Source organism: Macrosteles quadrilineatus, unplaced genomic scaffold (assembly GCF_028750875.1).
Source record: "Macrosteles quadrilineatus isolate MER2022 unplaced genomic scaffold, UCM_ALF_1.0 Scaffold_4__1_contigs__length_99947679, whole genome shotgun sequence".
In the NCBI taxonomy this organism is placed as follows: Eukaryota; Metazoa; Arthropoda; class Insecta; order Hemiptera; family Cicadellidae; genus Macrosteles; species Macrosteles quadrilineatus.
The window spans coordinates 36,168,125-36,190,476 of record NW_026542597.1 but is presented as its reverse complement, the minus strand read 5'-3'; the positions used below and the strand labels follow the sequence as shown (position 1 = coordinate 36,190,476).

Below are 22,352 nucleotides of genomic sequence, written 5' to 3'. Positions count from 1 at the left end.
TTATTACAGTATTATATGAATTAGAGATGTTCTGTAATGTTTTGCAATAAAGCTTTTCAACAACACCCCTAAATGACAAACGATCTGTCAAAAGAAGTAAATATATCGGCATCATTTACTACGCAGTCATTCAGTTCCCATTTTCCATTTAAAAATGTGGGCTTAGATGATTAACTACTATCAATTACTAAATGTGTAAGGGTAAGCTATCAAATAACCTGAATGAATCATGTTTCTTCTACTCTCCAGTGCAACCCGTATTTCAGTTTGTTTTGCTCATATTATACTTCTTTGATGTTGAATCCCAAAGCAAAGTATTAAATTGGTTGTTAAAAATGCATAACCTAATTAAAATGGCAGATGGAACGTAACATCAGGTGTCCTTAGGTTCGAATAAGAAAATTTTATTTAAATGTGATTTCTGGTAGTCACTAGGTGCTATTGTGTGTTACTTACAGTTACGGATCCAACAAATAAAATCAACAGATTATTTTATCAGTTTATTCTATTCCCTCCGACGAACCAATGAATAGTGTCTTTGAATGAAAACAAACCCATTCGCCCATCCTTTCAGCAACATACTGTAACTCCTAAATCCCTTAGCCTAACACAACAGCCAGTGTTGGTTCTAGCGAAGCCTTGGGTTTTATCCAATAACTCTACGTGTAGCTTATCCGTTTGTTTTGGTTGACCTTAGCACCACATTCCAATTTCGTATTTGTTTTTGTTTATGCATAGTTTAATCGCACAAGTGAGCAAACAACTCAAGAGTGGTTCAAATGCACGACAATGCGACAAATATATCCTAAACTGTCTCTGTTAAGAATTATCTTGTGGCATTTAACATTTTCGACCAAAATGTTTTTGGTAAAACGAGTTTAAATTTCTTAGAAAAGTGATTAGAAATACCAGAAAGTTGTGATTGCCCATAATTATGTTAATGGTAACGAATAACTGCTAAAATATTTTACTAATTTGTTACTTAAAAATTATACAATATTCTGTCATGGTTTGGTTTTCAGTTCTTAAATTTTCGTCTGTATTGTATTTTTAGCTGATGGCTGTTTTATAATCAAACCTACTAGTACACTGTCTCTTTCTCCCTCCTACTCTCACACGCGCACACACACACACACACACACACACACACACACACACCCACACACACACACGTACAACACACAAACATGCTAGTTGACCTCTAGTGTCCTTTGCACACGGTGTCGGGTTCCCATCTCTCTTTTCTTCTAGGACGTGAAACTCAAATTGTATTAGTTTAAGCAAACCAAACTAGTGTGTCAACGGAAATTCATAAAACTAATACACTTATTATTTTCACTCTTTCAAACATGTTTTGCATAAAACATAAGGCTATCATAATCAAAATAAAACTTCCTTAAGGGGGGAGTTCACGCCAAAAATGGCCAAAATATGAATTTTTACAATTTTTTATTTTTTTATTTGTTTTTATTATATATTACATTCTGAACATAAAACAGTTAAAACCACCCTTATACGATTTTTTTTCTCATAAAAAAATACTTTGAAGTAACACTTTGTCAATCACTAAAAGCACCGTGTTTTGGTATTCGGTCGTTGCCAAAAATGGCCAAAATATGAATTTTTACAATTTTTTTATTTTAATTTTTTTATTATATATTAAATTCTGAACATAAAGCAGTTAAAACCAACCTTATACGATTTTTTTTTCTCATAAAAAATACTTTGAAGTTGCATTCCGTCAATCACTAAAAGCACCGTGTTTTGGTATTCGGTCGTTTTTCAAAAGTTTACTTTTTTCGCATGGGAACATAAATATCTCAAGTTCTATACTACATAGAAGGATGAATTCTTTTTTATTTTGTTCAGTTTGACAAGATCTACAATCTCTAGCATGGATTTGTAAAAATAATGTCATTAAAGTATTTAAAAAAATAGTTTTTACCAGTTATTTTGTGGAAAAAAATATTTCAAAATTTAAAAATTTACTGTAATTTTATTTTATATAATTTCCTTAAACCCATGCTAGAGATTGTAGGTATTACTCTCAGGAACAGATTAAAAAAAAAAAACAACTCTCTATCACTTTTAAAACCTGAGAAATTTATGTTCTCGCAAACCCTTGCAATACGCAAAAATCCCCCCCCCACCATGGGTAGCGGGAAAAAAAATTTTTCCAGTTTTTTTCTGTACGTTTTATTTAACTTCACCTTAAGGTGTAGTATGAGTAAAATTGGTTTGTAAATAAAGATTTTCACTTTTTATTTGAACTCCCCCCTTAAGAAACATTAACTTTAGGAAAGACCTACCTGGACACCTTTAACACTATACTTCAATAAAAAAACACATTTGTAGCTAAAATATTCGTTTTTATGAACCATCGTGTGAGCACATGCCCAAATTAACGGGCTGTATCACATTTTACACTGAATATTCGTCAGCGGGTACATTCGTTTGTTTACGGTTTTGCTGAATAAACCTGTTGATTCCCGTCATAGATTTTCTAAGATGCAACTTCGACAAATATCTTGTATTCTCATCTGATTGTAACTATCAAATAGATATTCATGATAATAAGTCGTAACGTGTCGTTTAAAGGTCGATTCACACACATCAGTTACGATACGTCGCAGTCCAGTCACTTCAGGCACGCCACAGTTAACAAAAATATTCTTTAATAGATTTTCTATTGCGCTATCTACACTCATCCGTAGCAGTCCCGTCAGCCTCTCTGTCGGCATCCGTCAGTCAATTTTAGATTTCTTTCCACCGATATTTTTTTATTGTTCGAACGCCTGAAGGACCCGTTTGAGGTTAGGAAATAGTGTGTTTGTTATTTAAATGATTGTGTTGATATTGATTGAGTACTATTTGTAACAATCAACAAGATGGACGATGACAATTTAATAGAATATGGGTCTACAATTTAAGATGTTATACTAGATGCTATACATATAATTTGAATTTTGTTTTAACTTAACAAATTTTATTTCCGTTTGTTGAGTACTTTGACACTACGTGCTTCAAAGTATATTGCAGTTAGTCACTGTTCCGATTGTGACGCATAGCGGCACGCTATATTTTTTATAGTGTGTGCAGTTCGCGAAGCCGGGCTGCATGTTCATCTCGTTGCCTGCCGCGACTGCATCAATGCTCTATCCCCACCTTTCCTAGTCTTGTCCTCCTTCTTCGACAACCGGCTTCTACACAGGAAACCTCTCCGTAAAATCCAGGACTTCTCTTCGATGTTTGGGATAAGTTATCATAGTTAGTAATATGTAGAAATTAAGTAGGGAAAATGTCTGGCTAAGTCAGGTAACTAGCGGGGAGCCCTTCTGGCTCACCCGACTATGGAAATGTAGGAATTGACAACTTAGCCGGTTGGTGGCACTCTGCCACCAACCTTTCGAAACATGAATACTAATCCACATGTTCCCAGAATGTAACTTAATAGTTCAAATCAATTCATACTTATTTCTCATTCAGTATTCAATTACATATCACTCATTTGCTCATCAATAATTAGTAAGTAATTACCCAAGTTCAGTTCATAGTGGAAGGATAGGTTATATTTAAATAGTTAGTTCCATTAGTTCAAATCAAAGCTGGCTAGGCAAGTGTTCTGATCTGGGTAAAAGGTCTCCGTCCCTCTGGTCCCCAGCAATCTTCCTAATTGTATTGGTAGCAGATTCAGCACGCTGAAATTAAGTTTGGTCCAGACACACCTTTTCCTAACCTATTAGCATTACCCTGTTTATTCCCTCCTGATTACCCGAATTTCCCTCCTCCATCCCATACCTTAACCCCGCACCCCCTCACCCAAACGGCCCCCCGCTACACGATGTTAACTTATTGAATGACTTCAGTAGTTTGATTAATCAACCATGCAAGTGTCTGCGTCCCGTTTGATTTGCCAATCAGCTTAATTAAATAGATTTAACTTCATGAAAAGTTTATTTAAAGTGAGTTCACAATTCACTCCCTATAATGGACAAAATTAGAAGATCGTAATGTATTGCTTTGTATTTGTATTATTCAATGTTACATAATAGGTGACATTGGATCTAACTGTTTTACAAGCTTATTTTTATATGGCATTGCATATATAAACATTTGTTATCTATATAAGTATAAAAGAGGATGTTTGTATATATATTTGTTTGTTTGTTTGGCAGTGATAAACTCAGACACCGCTGAACCGATTGCCACGAAACTTGGTACATACGTGTAGAATGTCATGGAATAGGTTTATACACCATCAATTTCGTGATCCGTCCAATCGGCTCCGCCCCAGTGGCTCTGGAGATTCCCATGTTAACCTTATGAGAAATGGAATTAATGAATCTTAACAGCTGTTTCAAATTAAACAAGTTGGTTCTGTTCTATGATGTTCAATAGCATTAAAGTTACAAGGATTACCAACAGGGTGCAGCACTATTATTTCTTTTACATTTATGACAACAGCTAATTTGCAACCAAAAGGTGAGTGAGCGTAGCGAACGAACTTCAACCTGGAGGCGAGTTAGCGTAGCGAACGAGCTAACCTGAAGGCAAGTGAGCGTAGCGAACGAGCTAACCTGAAGGCGAGTGAGCGCAGCGAACGAGCTCCAACCTAAAGGTGAGTGAGCGTAGCGAACGAACTTCAACCAGGACGTGATTGAGCCATGCGAACGAGGTCATCTTGAAAATTAAAAAGTTAAACGGGGCAAAGCCCGCGGGATTATAAATAGTCAAAGGCAACACAACGTCTGCCGGGTTCAGCTAGTATAAAATAAATGTCTAAACGAATTATATAATAGTTAAATTTGATACCACTAAATGATACGGTAAGGAAAACTTATCTTTCATACAGATTCAAAAGCCATAAAATGATATATGTTCCGTTCAGATTCATGAACAGATTCTTTTCAAAGTTCTTCGTATCTTAAACACTGTTGTATTTAACAAGTTAGGATTCAAATGATTTTACGATGTTCTATTGTGTAATCAGCTGTCCTGCGTTTTCTTACTCCTAGAACTGATCCCCGATCAGTCTCATCAGTTCAGTAATTTCAGTCAGTTGGTCATCGATTTTGCTTTGCTCCCCAAAAAGAAATTCAGCACTTATCAATGCAATAAACTATGTCAATTAATCATTTACCTGTTAATATTTTTTCCCAAGTGATCTACGTTTTTGCTTTGTTTTCTGATGTTGCCCCGTCTGTATACATATCTTTAATGGCGTGTTTTCATTTAAAACATCTGTTTTACTAATAATGGTAATCTACACGATAATCTTAAAAATAATTAATCAAATTCAAATTCAGTGTTAAAGGTTAACAAACGGAAAAGAGCTATACCAACATTCTCAGCAATAAGCAACCGACTCCAAGGCGTCGCTTGAATGTTGTGATAGGCTGCGGAGATTTAGGAGTTATGTTTGCTGAAAAGATTGGTGAATAGGGTTGTTTTGTTTTCTGTCAAAAATAATATCGATATGTGTATCTAAAATTGCTCAAGTACAATATTTGTTAACCTAATTTATTGTATCTGTAACTAAAATATGTTAGCATATTCCATTGTAAAGTTATTTATCTTCCTCCTGGTCATTTTTCTGTGGTCAAAATGGTTTTCTTGAACCTAATATGTATTGGTAATGGTATCGAATGAATTTTCCGTGCAAGCAGTCCATAGCATACATAAGATTATTATTGGTGTAAGCAATGACTGTATACCATCGTAAGTTAATGGTATAAGTACCGAGTATAAGAATCCAGTGGATTTTACAGTGTTTAATGTATTCGCAACGTTTAAAAGGGTTTTGTGAAATGTTGTTTTTTTTTATTTAATTTGATGAAGGCTATGGCTTCTACCTCAGTGGAGGAGGATGTTTTACTGAAGATTCCTATACGTTCCGTTATATTTTGTAAATATTTACTACGACAGTTTTTTTTTATAAACATTCTAAATGTTACTTGGGATCCGTCCTCAAAAGTCCTGAAAAGAGCCAGTTATAGCTTTTGTTTTTAAAACAAATACACTACAAGTTAACTGGTTTTGAAGCTGTTAAAACTCAGTTACTATTGTTTACCAAAATGAATTGAACGTAAATTAATACGCGATTTCTTATAAAAGTAATGTCATAAAATTGGGGGTGCTAAAAATACCATTTCATGGCCCGGACCCGAATATCAGTACCCCAGGTTCTGTGGAACGTCTGTTAACTGATATTCACTGTTAAGTCATATTGAAGCTAACCACAGATTAGTGGCGTCTTCATCCTCATTGTTGTTGTTGCCTAGCAACCATAGTCTCAATTATGAATGCCTCATTCTATCAAAATAATTTGTTTATTCGTTGACAGATTCTTATTTTTTTGTTCAACAGCGTTTACTATGAATTGTAACGAAAACAAAATATCAAAACAATATTTGTCAATATGTTTTAAATAAACCTTAAATATGGTACCTAGTTTGCAAAGGGACTACACTTTTCGTCTTAATATGTTATTTGGCAATCATGTGATTTCCTTGCAATCCCTACAGAAGATATCAAATTAAAGACACAGTAAAACTCCTATTCTGTATGGTTAAAATATTTCTCTTAAAGAAAAACTACTATGGGGAATTCTTAAAACTGTTGTATAAATGCAAACAATGTACATTTCAACATAAAACTTGTAAAAATGTGAAAAGCTGTTCCTCCTAAACGAATGTAAATTCGTTACACTCACAGCCGACTTTAAAAGCGCCAACCGTTTAGATTCGGTTCCATGGAAGCAACAAAATTAGCATTCAGTAATGAAATCTAAACTGGCGGAAACGTTGAGAGATCTGTCCGAGCTGTAATCAAGCACTGGCGTCACATCTGCGTCTGTGAACCTACTTTGACTTGTTTACAAATCTGCCTCTCATTGATTGACGGTCACTTTAAAACAAAAGCCTTTATATTTCAGTCAAGTAAGTTTTAGCAAAGTGTTAGCGAATTGTTTAATCAATTCAATTTATACCTCTGGTAGTGACAATTCCTAAATTGTGTAAGTATCTAAGTAGATTTTATAGTTTCAAGTTATTCAAAAGTTTACCCGAAATATAAACACTCGTAAACAGTATTAACATTCTAGTCGGTAAAGTACAAGTTTATATTTTTATACCTACTTTTCGGATTATCTGAATTAAGAAAGTTTGAAAAATATCATTTACTCCGTTCTTTATTTTTGTTGTTTTAAAAACTAAATTATAATAATATATTTTATAAAAAACTACTGTTTACCCAAGACAAACTGAAAGGACACCTAAATTTAAAACTATTTAATCTATCATTTGACATAAAATATAGTATCACACGCTAAAAGAAAAATCAAATTTTGACTGCTGTATACTCTGTGGTCGCCCACTATGTTTTACAAAAAATCCAAAACTGTACTAATACAATATAGATCGTCAGTGTCCAAACGTCCCAAAGGAGGTGAATATAGTTCATTTTCAACATACAACTGATGTTACACTTGTAAAAGTCAATGCATTAACCAGTCAGTTCTGAACATAAATGCTGAGCAAAGATGGAAGGGGCGGAAGCAGGAACATAACTGACCTGGAGTTTGCCCGGGGGAGACACCACCAGGAAGATCCGCATGGTTGCCGCAAGGAAGTTGCGACGGTCGTGGGATACCTCCGGCGTCATGTCCTGGGGCCGACGCCTCCAGGACGCGCCGCGACGCCACGGTCCTTCCAGGCCTCCTCGTCACATCTCTCCGCCTCCGCCGCCGCCGTCACCGCCTCCAGCACCGCCCCCGGGGACACTCATCCCGCACTCTCACTGACCTTACACGGTCATCTCACACACGTCATCGCAACGAACAAGGTTCAACATCAGTTGTCCAGTTGTTGAACATCTATGTTATGACGAACATCAGAAATATGTACTGTTTTACATGGATGTTGACACTGGCCATTTCTCGAGCTTCAACATTACTGACGTATTCCTGTCATTCAAACTGTTTAAATCACACTCACAATATTATCGGGGTCTAAAATAAATCAACTAGAGCAAATCCGTCGATGAAAATCAAAAAATTTGAATGCTGACAAGTTCTGCATGTACCAAAGAACATACCACGTAGACACCACTAAGAGGTTACGAATCTGATAAAAACACTTGAACAAATCTGAACAATTTTGCTCGATTAGTTGTTAGTATTTTCTGTAAGAAATACTGACATAAAGTTTCCCATTTTGTGCATCATCTGCCAATTGAAAATGCTTAAGACACTAAACAGTTTTCGAGGCAAAACCATTTGATAAACAAACTTTTATGTTATATGGTTTTAGTTTTCAACGCAATACACTTTTTTGCATATGTACTGTTTGTAAATAATCACCGAAACTAAAATTTAACTAGGAAAGTATTTGATAAATATTTGTGTAAGACCAGGCAAAAACGCATTGTTGACGGTTAAACCTCAGGAGAACCCAATAACAAGATCAATATAAGGGTTGGATTTTATTATGGTATGATCAGGATATTATTAGATAATTGTACGCTATGCGATGGCAATAACAGTTTATTTACGGAATATTCTTCTTTATAACAATGGATGATCTATTTAAAGGCGTATTGGACATGTTGGCGATCTGGCTGGTTTTTAAATTAAAAGTTAATTACTTTTTATAAGATTTACATGTCAGAAGAAAAACTGGATCGAACATATTTTAAGTTCATTTAGTTCAAGTAAAACAAACAAATTTATCTGATACAAACAAACAATCGATATAATTTAGAATTATTACCCAAGTAACAGCACTTCTTGGACTTTCGAAAGCTATACATTCAAGTTACAATACATAGTGGTAGTACATAGTGGCACTACCTAGGAAATGTAAACAACTAAGAGAAAAGCTACTTAAGCCCTACTACAGCTGTTTGCGACAGATCCAAGTAAATAACACCTCTGTCGATAGGAAAGTTCACATCTGCACTTTTGTACCTTTTCTTTTCAAAAGCTTTCAAACAAATGAATATGTTTCCAAAGATATTGTCCTGACCCTTCTCTTACTTTTTCAAGTAGTTCCATCTATTGTGTAATGTAATCTGTATCTTTGTTCATATATTATAATGACTCAATACCGTTCATTGTTATGTATCAAGAAAATATATTTTTCTGCAATTCCTTTTCGCAAATTCTGACTAAAGTAGGGCCTATGTTAAGAAGCAGAAGTTGGTAATTTAGTTCCTATAGTCGCAAAAAAGTAATTTTTATTATTATTTCCGCTAAACAAGCTGTATCATTTATGTCTAACATCTCATGGCCAAAAGGAAATTTTAACGTATAATTAAACAGATAAACCATCCACCGAAATCCCTAAATGTAGAGTTTTTATACAAAACAAAAAAAAAACTTTGTTTAAAAGGATTTTGGAATTTAAAACATAAACCGTTAAATAGATAACCTCAGGTTGTACATTTTCTCACAATAATGTTTACAATACTAAAGGATATAGTAAAATTTACAACATTATAGGAAAAGTAACAGTATAATTTGCCTATACATTTACTCTCTAGATTTTCTTTCAGTGACAGATGTATAAAGTCTCACTATAGAAAGTAGCAAGTGGTTATCTAATCGGGTTTTGAAACAATACCCACGACCCCTTATAATGAGCTTAACCTTAAAGATGTTTCTTTGATTTTAATAATTACGATACCTTTTCCACTAACTAGCTTTATTCTTAGCTCTCGTTATTGAATTCATTAACCGAAGATAAAATTAATTTGATTTATATTTGGATTGAACGACCAAAACTGTTCTTTATGAATAATTAATACATACATAAAACTAAGTTCGCTAAAATCATACAAGTTTTCAAGATTCTAAATTTAACAATAATACGATTGCCTTCACACATTACAAGAAATGTATCTTCTCTTTCTTTGAAAATTTATTTCAGAAAAAAAAACTTTAATTCGAACCTTAAATTTGTTTTACAAAAACACATAATTTATGAGTGTTCAAATAGTATGAAATAAAATCAGCTTATGAAATTTAAACAACTACAATCAAATATACCCAAATATTTTCGATTTAAATTAGCTCATAAACTTTTAAGAACCGAAAAGAAATATGATACCAGATTTCTATTACTAGTTATTTACTCAGTTAATGCTCCAGACACACGAATGGTTGCTACTGTGGTAAAGTAAAAGAGACAGAAAACATTGTTTGGTGAAGGGGTGAAGGAGGTGCTGAAGGATAGACGGATTGAAGGATAAACACAACTTCATCCAACTCCAACATCCCGTCATCTTACGTCACAGAGTTCCATGTGATAAGACGCTTATAAACTCGTGCGACTTGCGTTTAGCCCAGACGATAAGATTTGCAAAGTCCAAACATTACAAACAACGTTTTTGTGTTAAAATCTTGACGATGACGTTTTAAATTTTCACTAAAAAAATTAATAAGTCAATAAGTCTTTTTTGGTTTAGATAAACAAAACTTGCATTAGCCAAGTCAAATACAAAAAAATGTTGCCGAATTCATAATGTAGCCGAACATAATGCTATAAATAACTTCAAACTAATCATATTTACAGGTATTTTTATTGGCTAGTGAAATATTCACGGCCGCTGTAGAGGGTTTTGTCCAACAACATGGACTTTATACCTCTTCTATACTTTTTCAAATCTTGTCCGTACTTCCGTCGAGGCTGAAGACAGTTCAACAGGTGTACATACTTATATTGAAAGTTTTTAAGAGGCCTCCAAAATCTATCATTGTTAAATCGGTTTGTTTTAACATGACTGGGACGGGTGGCGTCGTCCTGTAATCCAGCTACTGGGAGGTCACGAATTGTGGATATTTATAGGGATGCACTGTGGATGCGATGCTCCCTGGTGTGGATTAACGTCCGCACTAGTGAGTACTACGACTATCCGCAGTATTATCCTGATAATTAGACCAATTCGTAAATTACAATAGACGAGTCGATTTAGCCCAAAAAGGCCTCTAAGATAGAACAAATTCCAACAAATGGTTTTTCGACGGTTTTTGGTAGTACTAGGTGTAGAAAGTACCAGGAAAAAAGTCTACCAAAATCGGACAACCGGAAGTCGGGTTTTTCCAAGATAGCCGCCGTGAGGCCCTCAAATCGACAAGATGACTGCAAATTTGTCAATTCATAGTTCAGGATTGGCCGATTTCCACGAAAAATTGGCAAACACATCTAGAACTATATTTCCAACCTTAAATATGAAAAATAGGCAGACAAAGTAACCCAAAGATGAATTTTCAGGGTATTATGTGCTAAAAAATAAGATTTTTTACCTCAAATATATGTTTTTCTAATATTTTGTACACAGTTTGTTATAATTTCAAATTTATTTTTTCACCATTAGATTCAACACAAAAAACCTACAATTGAATCTTTGTTCTGCTTCAATTTGTTACAGAGATATTGAAAGTCATAACTTTAGTATGGTTTCTTGCCAATAGCTCAATGTTAATCTTATGGAGAATAAGCATAAATATTAATATTATTTTTCATTAAACCTATATAGATAAGACTTTTTGTTCTGCTTCATGTTATCTGTTTTAATATTTTTTGTACTGAAAATTCCTTTTTTGGCAGTTACCATTGCAGCAAACCTACGTATTCGGTTCCTCAGTTTTAATCATAAAGAGAATAAGCAAAAATCAATTTATTAGTCCGAGAAGTATAGAATATAACCTTAAAAACAATACAAGAAAACGTTTTATGGTTTTATGTTGTAGTTTTTGGTGTGCAGAGTCGGATTTTCCCAACATCGGACAAATTCCAAACAACAAACAAAAACAGAAAACAAACATAGAAAACCAAAAACAGGGACAAAAAAGATACCATAAGCATTTTCTATGCACAATTTTCTAAATATTAACTTGGGACCAACACCGATATTTATTGGGTGGTCAGTACTTTATTTCGATGGGAAACGCCGCCATTTTGGATCCACCTTATTGGATATAATTTTTTGTTGTTGTAACGACAGTGTTGTGACACATTATTACTATATAAACTAGATTTTCAAGCATATTCCATTGCCGAAATCCGTTTTTAAATACATTTTTTTGTTTTTAACGTTTTGTACTTTGAAATTTTTTACCATTATTTTCCTTATTTTCAGTTAGTAGTTCATTCTTAAATAATTAATAATGTAAGGGCTTTCATTTGAGCTATTGATCATTAAAATTAGACGAGTTAGAGAAAAGCTACCAATCCCAACAAAATATTAAATTTAACTTTTTATAAATAAGTTTTTATTAAATGATTCATATCTCGGGTTCTCAATACGTCAACAAGTTCTTTCTGGTCTCAAATTACTCAGTAGCGAATTAGGTTTTTTATTTTAATAGTCACTAAATAATATCTGACTAATTAATAAAAAATTAGTCATGCACCTTAATTTAATATTAAATTATTGCATTTGAAATTTGTCTTTAGTTAAGTACATATATCCCCAATTCCAATAACTCCCAATAAATAATCCATAACTACAGTAAAAGTCAATACTTTGATGAATCTCTTAAGATTATAAAGAGTATTGGGAGTTATTTTTCGATTTGGGGGTATATGTATTAAACTAAAGACAAATCTCGAAAAAAAATTATTGTTAAATAAGACAGACCCATATTAAATTTGTCACATTTTATTTAGTGATAAAAAAATTAACCCAAACATTTACCGAGTAATATGAAACCAGAAAGAACTTGGTGGCGTATTAAGAACCCGAGATATAAATATAAAAAAAAATTTATTTCTAAAAAAGGAAATTTAATATTTTGTTGGGGTTGGTAAAACTAGTCTCTAACTCGTCAGATTTTAATGATCAATAGCTCAAATGAAAGCCCTTACATCACTAAATGTTTAAGGCTATAACGAACTGCAAGCGTTAATATGTACTGGAGTTATAAGAAAAAATAATCTTAAAAAAAAGTTCAAAATACAAAACGTCCTTAAGAAATGTATGCAGGAGAATTTCGTTTGCATATATCTTTAAAACGAAAAAAAGATATTTAAAAACCCATTTTGGCAATGGAATGGGCGTGAATATCTAGTTTAAAATAATGTGTCACAACATTGCCATTACATTAAAAAAATTATTTATATCCAATATGGCCAATCCAAGATGACGGCCAAAAACACGTTCCCTATTGAAATGACACTGTCTATATCCAATAGGGGGATCCAAAATGACGGCCGAAAACACGTTCCCTATCGAAATGAAGAAATGACCACCCAATAAATATCGGTGGTGGTCTGAAGTCAATATCAATGAAAATGCATGTGGATTTTTTTTTTAATTTTTCCAATGTTAAGAAAATCCGTCATATTAAATCTAGATTCTAGGGGTTTTCCAGTAGACCGATTTTTGGCAATTTTTACTATGTTACTCTGCAAACCCAACACTACAACGTAAAACCATAAAACATAAAGGTAATATTCTATACTTCTCGGACTAATAAAAAAATTGATTTTTGCTTATTCTCTTTATGATTAAAACTGAGGAACCGAATACGTATGTTTGCTGCAATGGTAACTGCCAAAAAAGGAATTTTTAGTACAAAAAAAATATTAAAATAGATAATATGAAGCAGAACAAAAAGTCTTATCTATATAGGTTTAATGAAAAATAATATTAATATTTATGCTTATTCTCCTTAAGATTAACATTGAGCTAACGGCAAGAAAACATACTAAAGTTATTACTTTCAATATCTCCGTAACAAATTGAAGCAGAACAAAGATTCAATATACTAAATTGTTAGGTTTTTTGTGATGAATCTAATGGTGAAAAAATAAATTTGAAATTATAACAAAATTTGTACAAAATATTAGAAACACATATATTTGAGGTAAAAAATCTTATTTTTTAGCACATAATACCCTGAAAATTCATCTTTGGGTTACTTTGTCTGCCTAGTTTTCATATTTAAGGTTGGAAATATAGTTCTACATGTGTTTGCCAATTTTTGTGGAAATTGGCCAATCCTGAACTATGAATTGACGAATTTGCAGTCATCTTGTCGATTTGAGGGCCTCACGGCGGCCATCTTGGAAAAACCCGACTTCCGGTTGTCCGATTTTGGTAGACTTTTTTCCTGGTACTTTCAACACCTATTACTACCAAAAACCATCGAAAAACCATTTGTTGGAATTTGTTCTATCTCAAGTGCCTATATTTACTCGACTACAAGGAAAAATGTGGTTCGGATTCCACTATAAACTGTAGGTCCCTTAGTTGCCATTAGCTGTATGGGCTATTAATTAACAGCTGTGTCTAAGGAACATGTCGGCCTTAGTCACTAACAAGACTACAAGATCGCGCCACTCATCCTACACTCATCCTTCACTCATATTTGGGTTAAAATACGCACATAGTGGCGTCCCCATCTTAAATAATTGAATTGAATTGAATTGTTGTAAAAATCTGAAACTCCAACCACATTTCTAAGGGGGTTTTAAATGTTTCAATGTGGCTAAACTAATAAATATAATACGCCTTTAATCGCACAGATTACTGAAAAGGGTAATAAAATTGTTATCTTTTCCACAATTTTGTTCCGATCCGCATTAAAATGTTATTAGGATCCCTTATTGGTACTAACAGGTTTACTTAACTCGAACTGCTCTTATTAACCACGTCTTCTACTACTTTCTACTTCAAACCGTTCTCAATTGTAGTTGTAAAAAAGGTGGAATTTCAAATTGGTTATCAACTGAAAGAGATCACTATTTTCTAACACTTTAAAAGGAAGGGGGGCGCATTTATGATTGCGTTATCAGTACTTTAGTATATGAGTTAAAGGCATTCATGCAATTAAACTAAAACAAAAAGCAATGTATGAGAGTTTTTTTTTTAACAAAGTCTTGAAATAAAAGGTGATAAAAGATTATGTGCTACTACTCATGCATGCAGTGAAGCATACTAGATTCTCTGCTGAAAAGAAAAATTTTCGTCGCCGAAATTAGAAGAATATGATGGTGTTTAAAACCAGTAGAAACCATTGTATTGCTAATGGGGTAGTCAAGTAATAAATGTTCTTCGTAATTAGCACAGATATTTTTTTATTCAAAATATTTTAGAATGTAAACTTTATAATATATAAATTGTATTAGGTTACTATTAGTGGTCGAATGTAATAAGAAATATTTTCCCAAAAGGCTTTTCCTCAAAGTCCAAACTTCCCAAAATCTAAATTCACAGCTTCAAATACTCAAAAATTCCCAAAAATTCATTTTAGATTTTCAATTATAATCGGGATGGTTTACCCCCCCCCCTTTTGCACAATGACCCTGATATAAGCACAATTACACTACCCAGAATGCAATAATGGCAGTCCAGATACACAAAGGATTTGTGAGCTTTGACAAAGGTCGGATTGGCAGCTTGGGCTGACTGACAGGCGTACCAATATTTCGTTATGTTGGTAGGCTTGCGAGGAACGCCACTGTAGTTAGGTTGGCACCATTGCAATTTAGAGCTTTGTATCATATGATATATTCGCCCAACGCTTTGGATATGGCAATATCACTAGTTGAAATAGAGTTGGAAATTGGCTAGTCTATGGTGGAAGGGGAAAACTTTCTTGTGGAAAATGTGGTTTAGTCACTATAGTCAGGGATAATCTTGTAAGGCATTGTAAAATTCATTAAACTCATTATTTGTATTTGTTATGATTAATATTTACATTTATATCCATTCCAGTTAGTTTAGCAGTTAGTGAGGTTTTCACAACACATTAATTTAGAGAGAGATGTTTTTGTAATCAAATGCCTCAGTAGAGAAAAATTAAATCATGTTGCAATCTAATATTGACTATTAGTTCTGTACTAGCAAAATGAATTTTGCATATCAAGTGGTACAATAAAAACAATTTAAATTACTATTCTTTTTTTAATGCTTTCCAATGCGTGATAATCATTTAATTTAGTATTATAAAATTACAACATGTAAAAAGCGTAACTTTAACCTGAGTTAAAAATCATAAACAAGCATTTGCACGATGATTTCATCTCCTTTGTTCTTCATAATTTATTCAACTGTACATTGGCAAAAAGAATTTATTATCAAAGGTTTCAACGGTAGCAAGGAATAGACAATAACTTAATCGTAAAACTGCTGTGAAAAAGGACTCTGAGACTTTGAACCTAGGGAGATGTGATAATTTTACTAACAGTCGTGGTACATATGTTTAGTATATTATTTAATTAACTTGTTTATCATGGCTAAATAGGGACAACATGGCATCTACCAAATAAGCAGCGAGTCTTGGCAAATAGATATATTTTACAGAAAGTCTGCAGTCTGTATAAAACACTCAATGGCCTAACTCTTTAAATCGAATGCCTCTTATTTTCTTCTTTTTTCAGTAGTTTATCAAGATAACCACAAACTTACAATACCTTTTACGACCATTTCTAATAATCTTAAGCCAAACAACTTTTCTTCTCAAAAATTTCAATGATTCATAGCAATATAATGCAATTATTTATAGTTAAATATTGGATGTTTCAAAACATTTTGCATCAAATTGAAAACTTTAAAGTCGTTAAACACCCTATGTACTTTCAAAACGAGTATACATTAATCACCTCACTTGGATTGGAGTTGAGGTTACGGAATATAAAACAAGTTCAAAAAAGAATAATTAATGAATGAATAATTAATTAATTAATTAATACTACCACATTTAATTTGTCCAAAATTAAATTGTTTAAATTACAGAATCATCTCTTGCTTTACTTTCATTCAGTTTTTGCTTGATATTTAAACTATTCACTGACTAATAACTCTATCAATGAATTGCCATTTAAATTTTAAGAGAAAAATGCCTAAATTTAATTATTACCGTAAACTCTTCAGTTTAAAGAAATTCATTGAATGGAAATTAAAAAATTTATAAATGGCTTTTGAGAACATCCGGAGTGTCTTCAATACTATAAAGTAAATATCTTAATTACCTGTACTTATACCCTCTTTTTGATTAATTATCCTGTTTTCGTTTACTTAAAGCTAAGCTCATATGGAAAAGAAACATAAATTACAAAAACTAACAAAAGTAAGTTCTTGTTTACCACTAATTCGATTTGTAAATAGACAGCTAGTTAAGCTTGTTTTACTATACGACTGTTTGCCAAACACTGACAAAAGCCTACGATTAGATGCTAATGGTTGTGATAAGTGCAACTGGCAAAGCAAATTATTTTAGTCGTCTTGAGGAGATGCCAGTAGGCCGCCATTTTGGTTGTGAAATTATAACTCGCCTGTTTAAATAGCGCAGTAGCACCTGGTGCAAGTGATGACCAAAGTCCACACCAAGAGTTTGAACTGTTGGATGCAGCTATTCCAGTACAACATTAAAAATATACAGACGTAGTTAGGAACCTATTTTGGGATAAAATACTACAAACAAGTTTTTTGTAAATTTGTTTATAGGTCACAAATTAGTAAATACCATGAAATTCTTTTGAACTACTGAAAATAGTAAAAACAATTGGTAATTAAGTACAAAAAATATGAAACAATGTTTAAACAATTAAATTCCTGACCCCAGTAAGAATTTTGAACGGTAGGTTTTTAATCTTTTCCACTCAAGTTTTATGTATGGATAAACATTTTAAAATTAAATTTAAATTTGTAATATTTTACTAATTTGATAAACATTGAAGAAATCTATACAGATTACATTTTCAGATGTTTAATGATTAGTTTTAATTTCCCAAATCATTTGATTCAACATAATAATTTTGTTTTGAAACATGAACGTGAATGGTACAAAAAAATTGCCAATGAGAAACATTATTAATGTTAAACAAAGTATTGATTTACCGACACGTATGTACGGTTACATTTAATTAGTCCAATAAACTATTATAAACTTGAACAACTAGTTTATTATCGTTTCAGGATACAATTGATTGACTAAAATATGTTTATCTCTCAAATTAGGAAATATGTTTATCTCTCAAATTAGGAACTTAGGAGACTTTTTAATATGTGGATCACAGTTGCAAAAATGATTAGTAAACATAAATAGGAAACTGTGTAAAAATTTTTCATAATCTAGAAATTGTCTCATATTCGATTGCAAATAGGAATCCTACAAGTTAGCAAAATAGTTATTAGATTTTGCTAACAAAGTTATTAACATAATCTAATAAATACATCATAATAAATGTTTATAATAATGGTACGGTGATATAGATAAGCGATTATATGTTTTAACTGTTGCGTATAGTTTAATCGGATTATACACAACAATAGAGATAATGTCAGTAATGTACAGAAAATTGTTGTACATTACAACTACAAAGTCGTATAAAAAGAAATTTGAAAAAAGCGTCTCTGACCACTGACCGAAAGGGTAAATGCGTGCGCTCTTTGCTTCGGGCTTCGAGGTGGATTTCCAATTACCCGTCCAGACAAAAAACCCGTGGCTCAAAGACATTTGATTCCTTTTATCTGCTATTTTATAAACAGATTACAGCATTGTCGATATCATTTTACAACACACTCAGAGTATTTGTTCTGAAAGGTTTTTGACATCAGAAGTTTAATATTGTCAATATTTAAAACATACTTAATGCAGAACGAATTATGTTAGACCTTTGGATGCAAGTCTTAGAAGCTTAAGACGGATAAGAATCTTAAGATAAATAAAACAAGTATACATCAAAGAACTAATTAGTTTTAAGATATTTGCTTTTATCATGATTATTGTATTGACGCTATTTATGTATATTGTGTACTAAATGAATGAAGGATAATTTGATTTGATTTGATTTGATCCACCATTATTATTTTGAAAGTTTCAATTATTCAAGTTTTACTCCTTTATTGAATTGAATGCAACTTTTGACTTTACTTCATGCCAACAAAGTGATTTTGCTATCTTAACTCCCTTATTTTAAAAATAAAAATGATAATAATAAGGAGTCTAAACGTGTATTTTGTAGATTTAATGTATTATACTAAGGAAAGGACGATTATTTCCACTTTATAGCCTAATGGTCCTAATATATCATAACCGCCAAGCCATTCTACTATAATTTATTTGCCTGTAATTAGTGCGGGTTTTAAATGAATACAGTTAACGATCAAGCCATATTTTAACAATTATTTAGTAATTAAGTTACACATTTTAATGAAACAGGAAAGTACGATTCAAGTAAAAGATGAAAACTCTATTGTATGAAAGAAAAATTGTAGTTTTTTTTAACAATAGGATGGCATTCAAAATTTTAGGGAAAAGCTTCATTACGGTTCATTTGTGAACACAAAAAAATCGAACTTCAAAGAACATGATCAACTATACCAAAAACGTTACGGTAATTCCCTTTTAAAATATTAACGAGTTGTGACAAACCATTCAATCACAGCACAAATTAACTCAAGGCGAACTCAAGAAAAGTAGACTAAAGCAATTTCCACCCGCGTTTACAGGAAATCCTGTATGATATTGAGGGTAATTAGTTGATGACGTGTTTACCCCCTCCCCTTGCACCCCTCTCGTCCCCTAAAACATCGACTTTTGTTCTTTTCCACTCCGGACCGCTCCACTCAAAGCCCACATGGTACATTTAAACCTGACAAATAGTCCATGCTGGTATTTTGTTTAGACATTTTTCAAAGTAGTTTTGTATAAGTTTTTATTTTATTTTATTGTGTTCTGACATAAATTTTTTAAGATATAAGATGCTGTCTAACGATATGATACAGTCTGTATTAATTAAATGAAAATTACTATATGATTTGATATCACCTTTGTGTGAATATTTCAAAAACTATATTACCTATTGTGAACCATTGCAAGTGCAGAGAAGGTGTTTTGTGAAAGAGACTTATTATTTTTATTTATACATTGGTGGTGCTACAACTGAATGTAGTCCCAAAACCAGTTAATGTGTACAGCTTTAAAAAAATGGCGATTGGCAGGAATGTACCAAAGTTTTCGGGAGTCAGCTGACTTCTTATGTTTTGTTTAAGAACTATAATGACTTCCGTTTTTTTTATTTTTATGTTTTATGTGTGATTTTTAATATAATTTGGAAATCAATAAAATAAATAATTAACTTACATTTTATTTAATGTTTATGATAAAAAAAAAAAAACTTAAATCTTTATTTATTTTTAACCAAATTTATTATACTGAGCGGTTTTCCAACATTAACCATGTTAATTGAATATTTACAATACCTCTCTTTCTAATTTGTAATGAGTAGTCTACCATAAAAAACAGAACAATGTTTTCTGCACATCATGAACCTCACTTTACGCGTTTCGATATAAAAGATTCTAATTTTATGAATTTTGGCTTCAATAATTTTAATTTCATCCTTGCTAACAACATTCCTAAATTACTTAAATGAAACTAACAATTGTTAAGGGTAAAATGCACTTTATTATAGTGAGTAGAGTACTCATATAGTAACAAGATGCATTGTGGCAATGGTACAAATATTATATGCTACTTTATTTCAACTGTTTTAATACATTAAATACACAATATGTCATGTTTCCAAAACAATTTCGAATTTCACAAACAGATTATCATTCAACCTAAACCTGTAGGTCTGTTGTAAAATATTTGTCAAAAGTTAACTTGCGACTCTTTCAATGAAGTAAGGGAGTGGAATTTTCAACAAAAGCACGATTAAAAGTTTTCAACTTAATGTCAAAAGTTACCGCTTTGCGAAGAGATTTTCAACTGAGATTGATGGATTTATCCATTGATGTTATAATAACAAAGATCGATTCTTTTTATACTTGGTTGTGTTTTGATTCAACAATAATCGCAAATATAGGTTCATTCCTTTTATATTTTTAGACTTAGTATTGATAGTACTTTCAACTCTATATAATTTGTTTAAGGTAGCGAGTTTTTTTTTCACCCAAGATTGTAGTAGTTTTTTGTGACCAATTCTAATGAGATATTTAATTTTAGTGCTTAAAAAAATAATACACGTTTTTTAGATCAAATTGAACCGTACTATTAGCAAAACAGTAAATGTATGTCGTTGGTACATGCATTGCAAATCATTGAAATTATTTTTAATTGGATATTTAAACAGACAATAAGTTATAAGACACCAGCGAAGTGTCTTCCAAATTATGATATTCAAACATAAGGTTAAAATTAAGAAGTTATTAAAAAATGTATCACTGACCCTGAATCATGAATATATCTTAAATGTTTCGAAGAACCCTTTGATTCAATAAACTATCAAATATTTTTAGATCACAGATAAGTATTTAATACCAGGAAACTGCTCCGAAAAATGTCTACTGGAATTCCTATCAAAACACAGGCTTTTAAAGTAAAGAACTTGCAAGACGTTTCAACAAGAATCTAGTAGTTATATCTCATTTATTTAGTTTTAAGATATCATCATGAATCAATGCTTCGCTGGTGTCTTATAACTTATTGTCTGTTTAAATATCCAATTAAAAATCATTTCAATGATTTGCAATGCATGTACCAACGACATGCAATAATGAGCATGTCAGCTTAGTGGTGAGTGTTAGGCTAACAAGCCAGACATTGATGGCCGGAGACTATATTGTTTTATCAATGCATTGACTCGTCCATGTGTCTTGTACAGTAAGGTATTTTACCTAACCCGCCATTTAAACTTCCCTATCCCAAGCGTGATGTATACAACTTTTTTACTTCACGAGTGAAGTAAAGTTTCAAAAACTCACTCGGTGAAGTAATGAAACCCTTTTAAATAACATTGACTGCTCAACTTTAAAAAATACTAGAGGTTGTCCAGTGGTCGAAACTCGACCAAAAATATGTAATGTACTCACTTATGTTAATGTTTCACCCCACACTGTAAATAAAACATGTGATTGGAGTTTCTTCCATTTGTTTTGATTTTCTGTTTATATTTCGTTGTTATTTCGTCACCAGCATGGCAACGCATAAGATCCATGTAATTTTTTTCAAATTTTTAAACTCATTTTTTGCGTTTATCTTTGAGCCTATTTAAATTTATAAAGGGATTCTGCACACCTACAGGAAAATAGCTTTCTAACGGTATGCGTAGATTTTCCCTACGATGCACACGAGCTGAGAAAAAAGGTTTTAAAGAAACATGCTTGCCTATTAATATATAGATAGATACCTCTATGGATCCAACGACGTTCAACGCTAGAAATCAGCTGTGCACATGAATTTTATTGTTATGCTTTAAAATATTTTCCTAACCTAGCTTTTGTTTTTAAAAGATCGTTACTTTTAGAAGATGAGTGAAATGGATAATGAAAAATATTGTACATAACCCCATGTATATTGTCGGGTCAGGTAAAATATTGTACGTTACACGTTGCGCAAG

At 32.4% G+C, this 22,352-nt stretch overlaps 1 protein-coding gene across 2 annotated transcripts in view; it reads right to left on the bottom strand.

Annotated features, from left to right (window-relative positions):
* The window catches only part of LOC128991506 (pleckstrin homology domain-containing family G member 5-like), a 263,086-nt gene that overhangs the window by 136,316 nt on the left and 104,418 nt on the right, over nt 1-22,352 (bottom strand). The window contains exon 1 of one of the 2 annotated variants that reach the window (XM_054414444.1): nt 7,573-8,090. The exons of the other annotated variant lie outside the window; for it this stretch is intronic. Coding sequence (XP_054270419.1) covers nt 7,573-7,662 — 90 coding nt within the window. The 5' untranslated portion in view covers nt 7,663-8,090. Of the gene's footprint in view, nt 1-7,572; nt 8,091-22,352 lie in introns of those variants that run through there. 2 annotated transcript variants of the gene reach the window in all.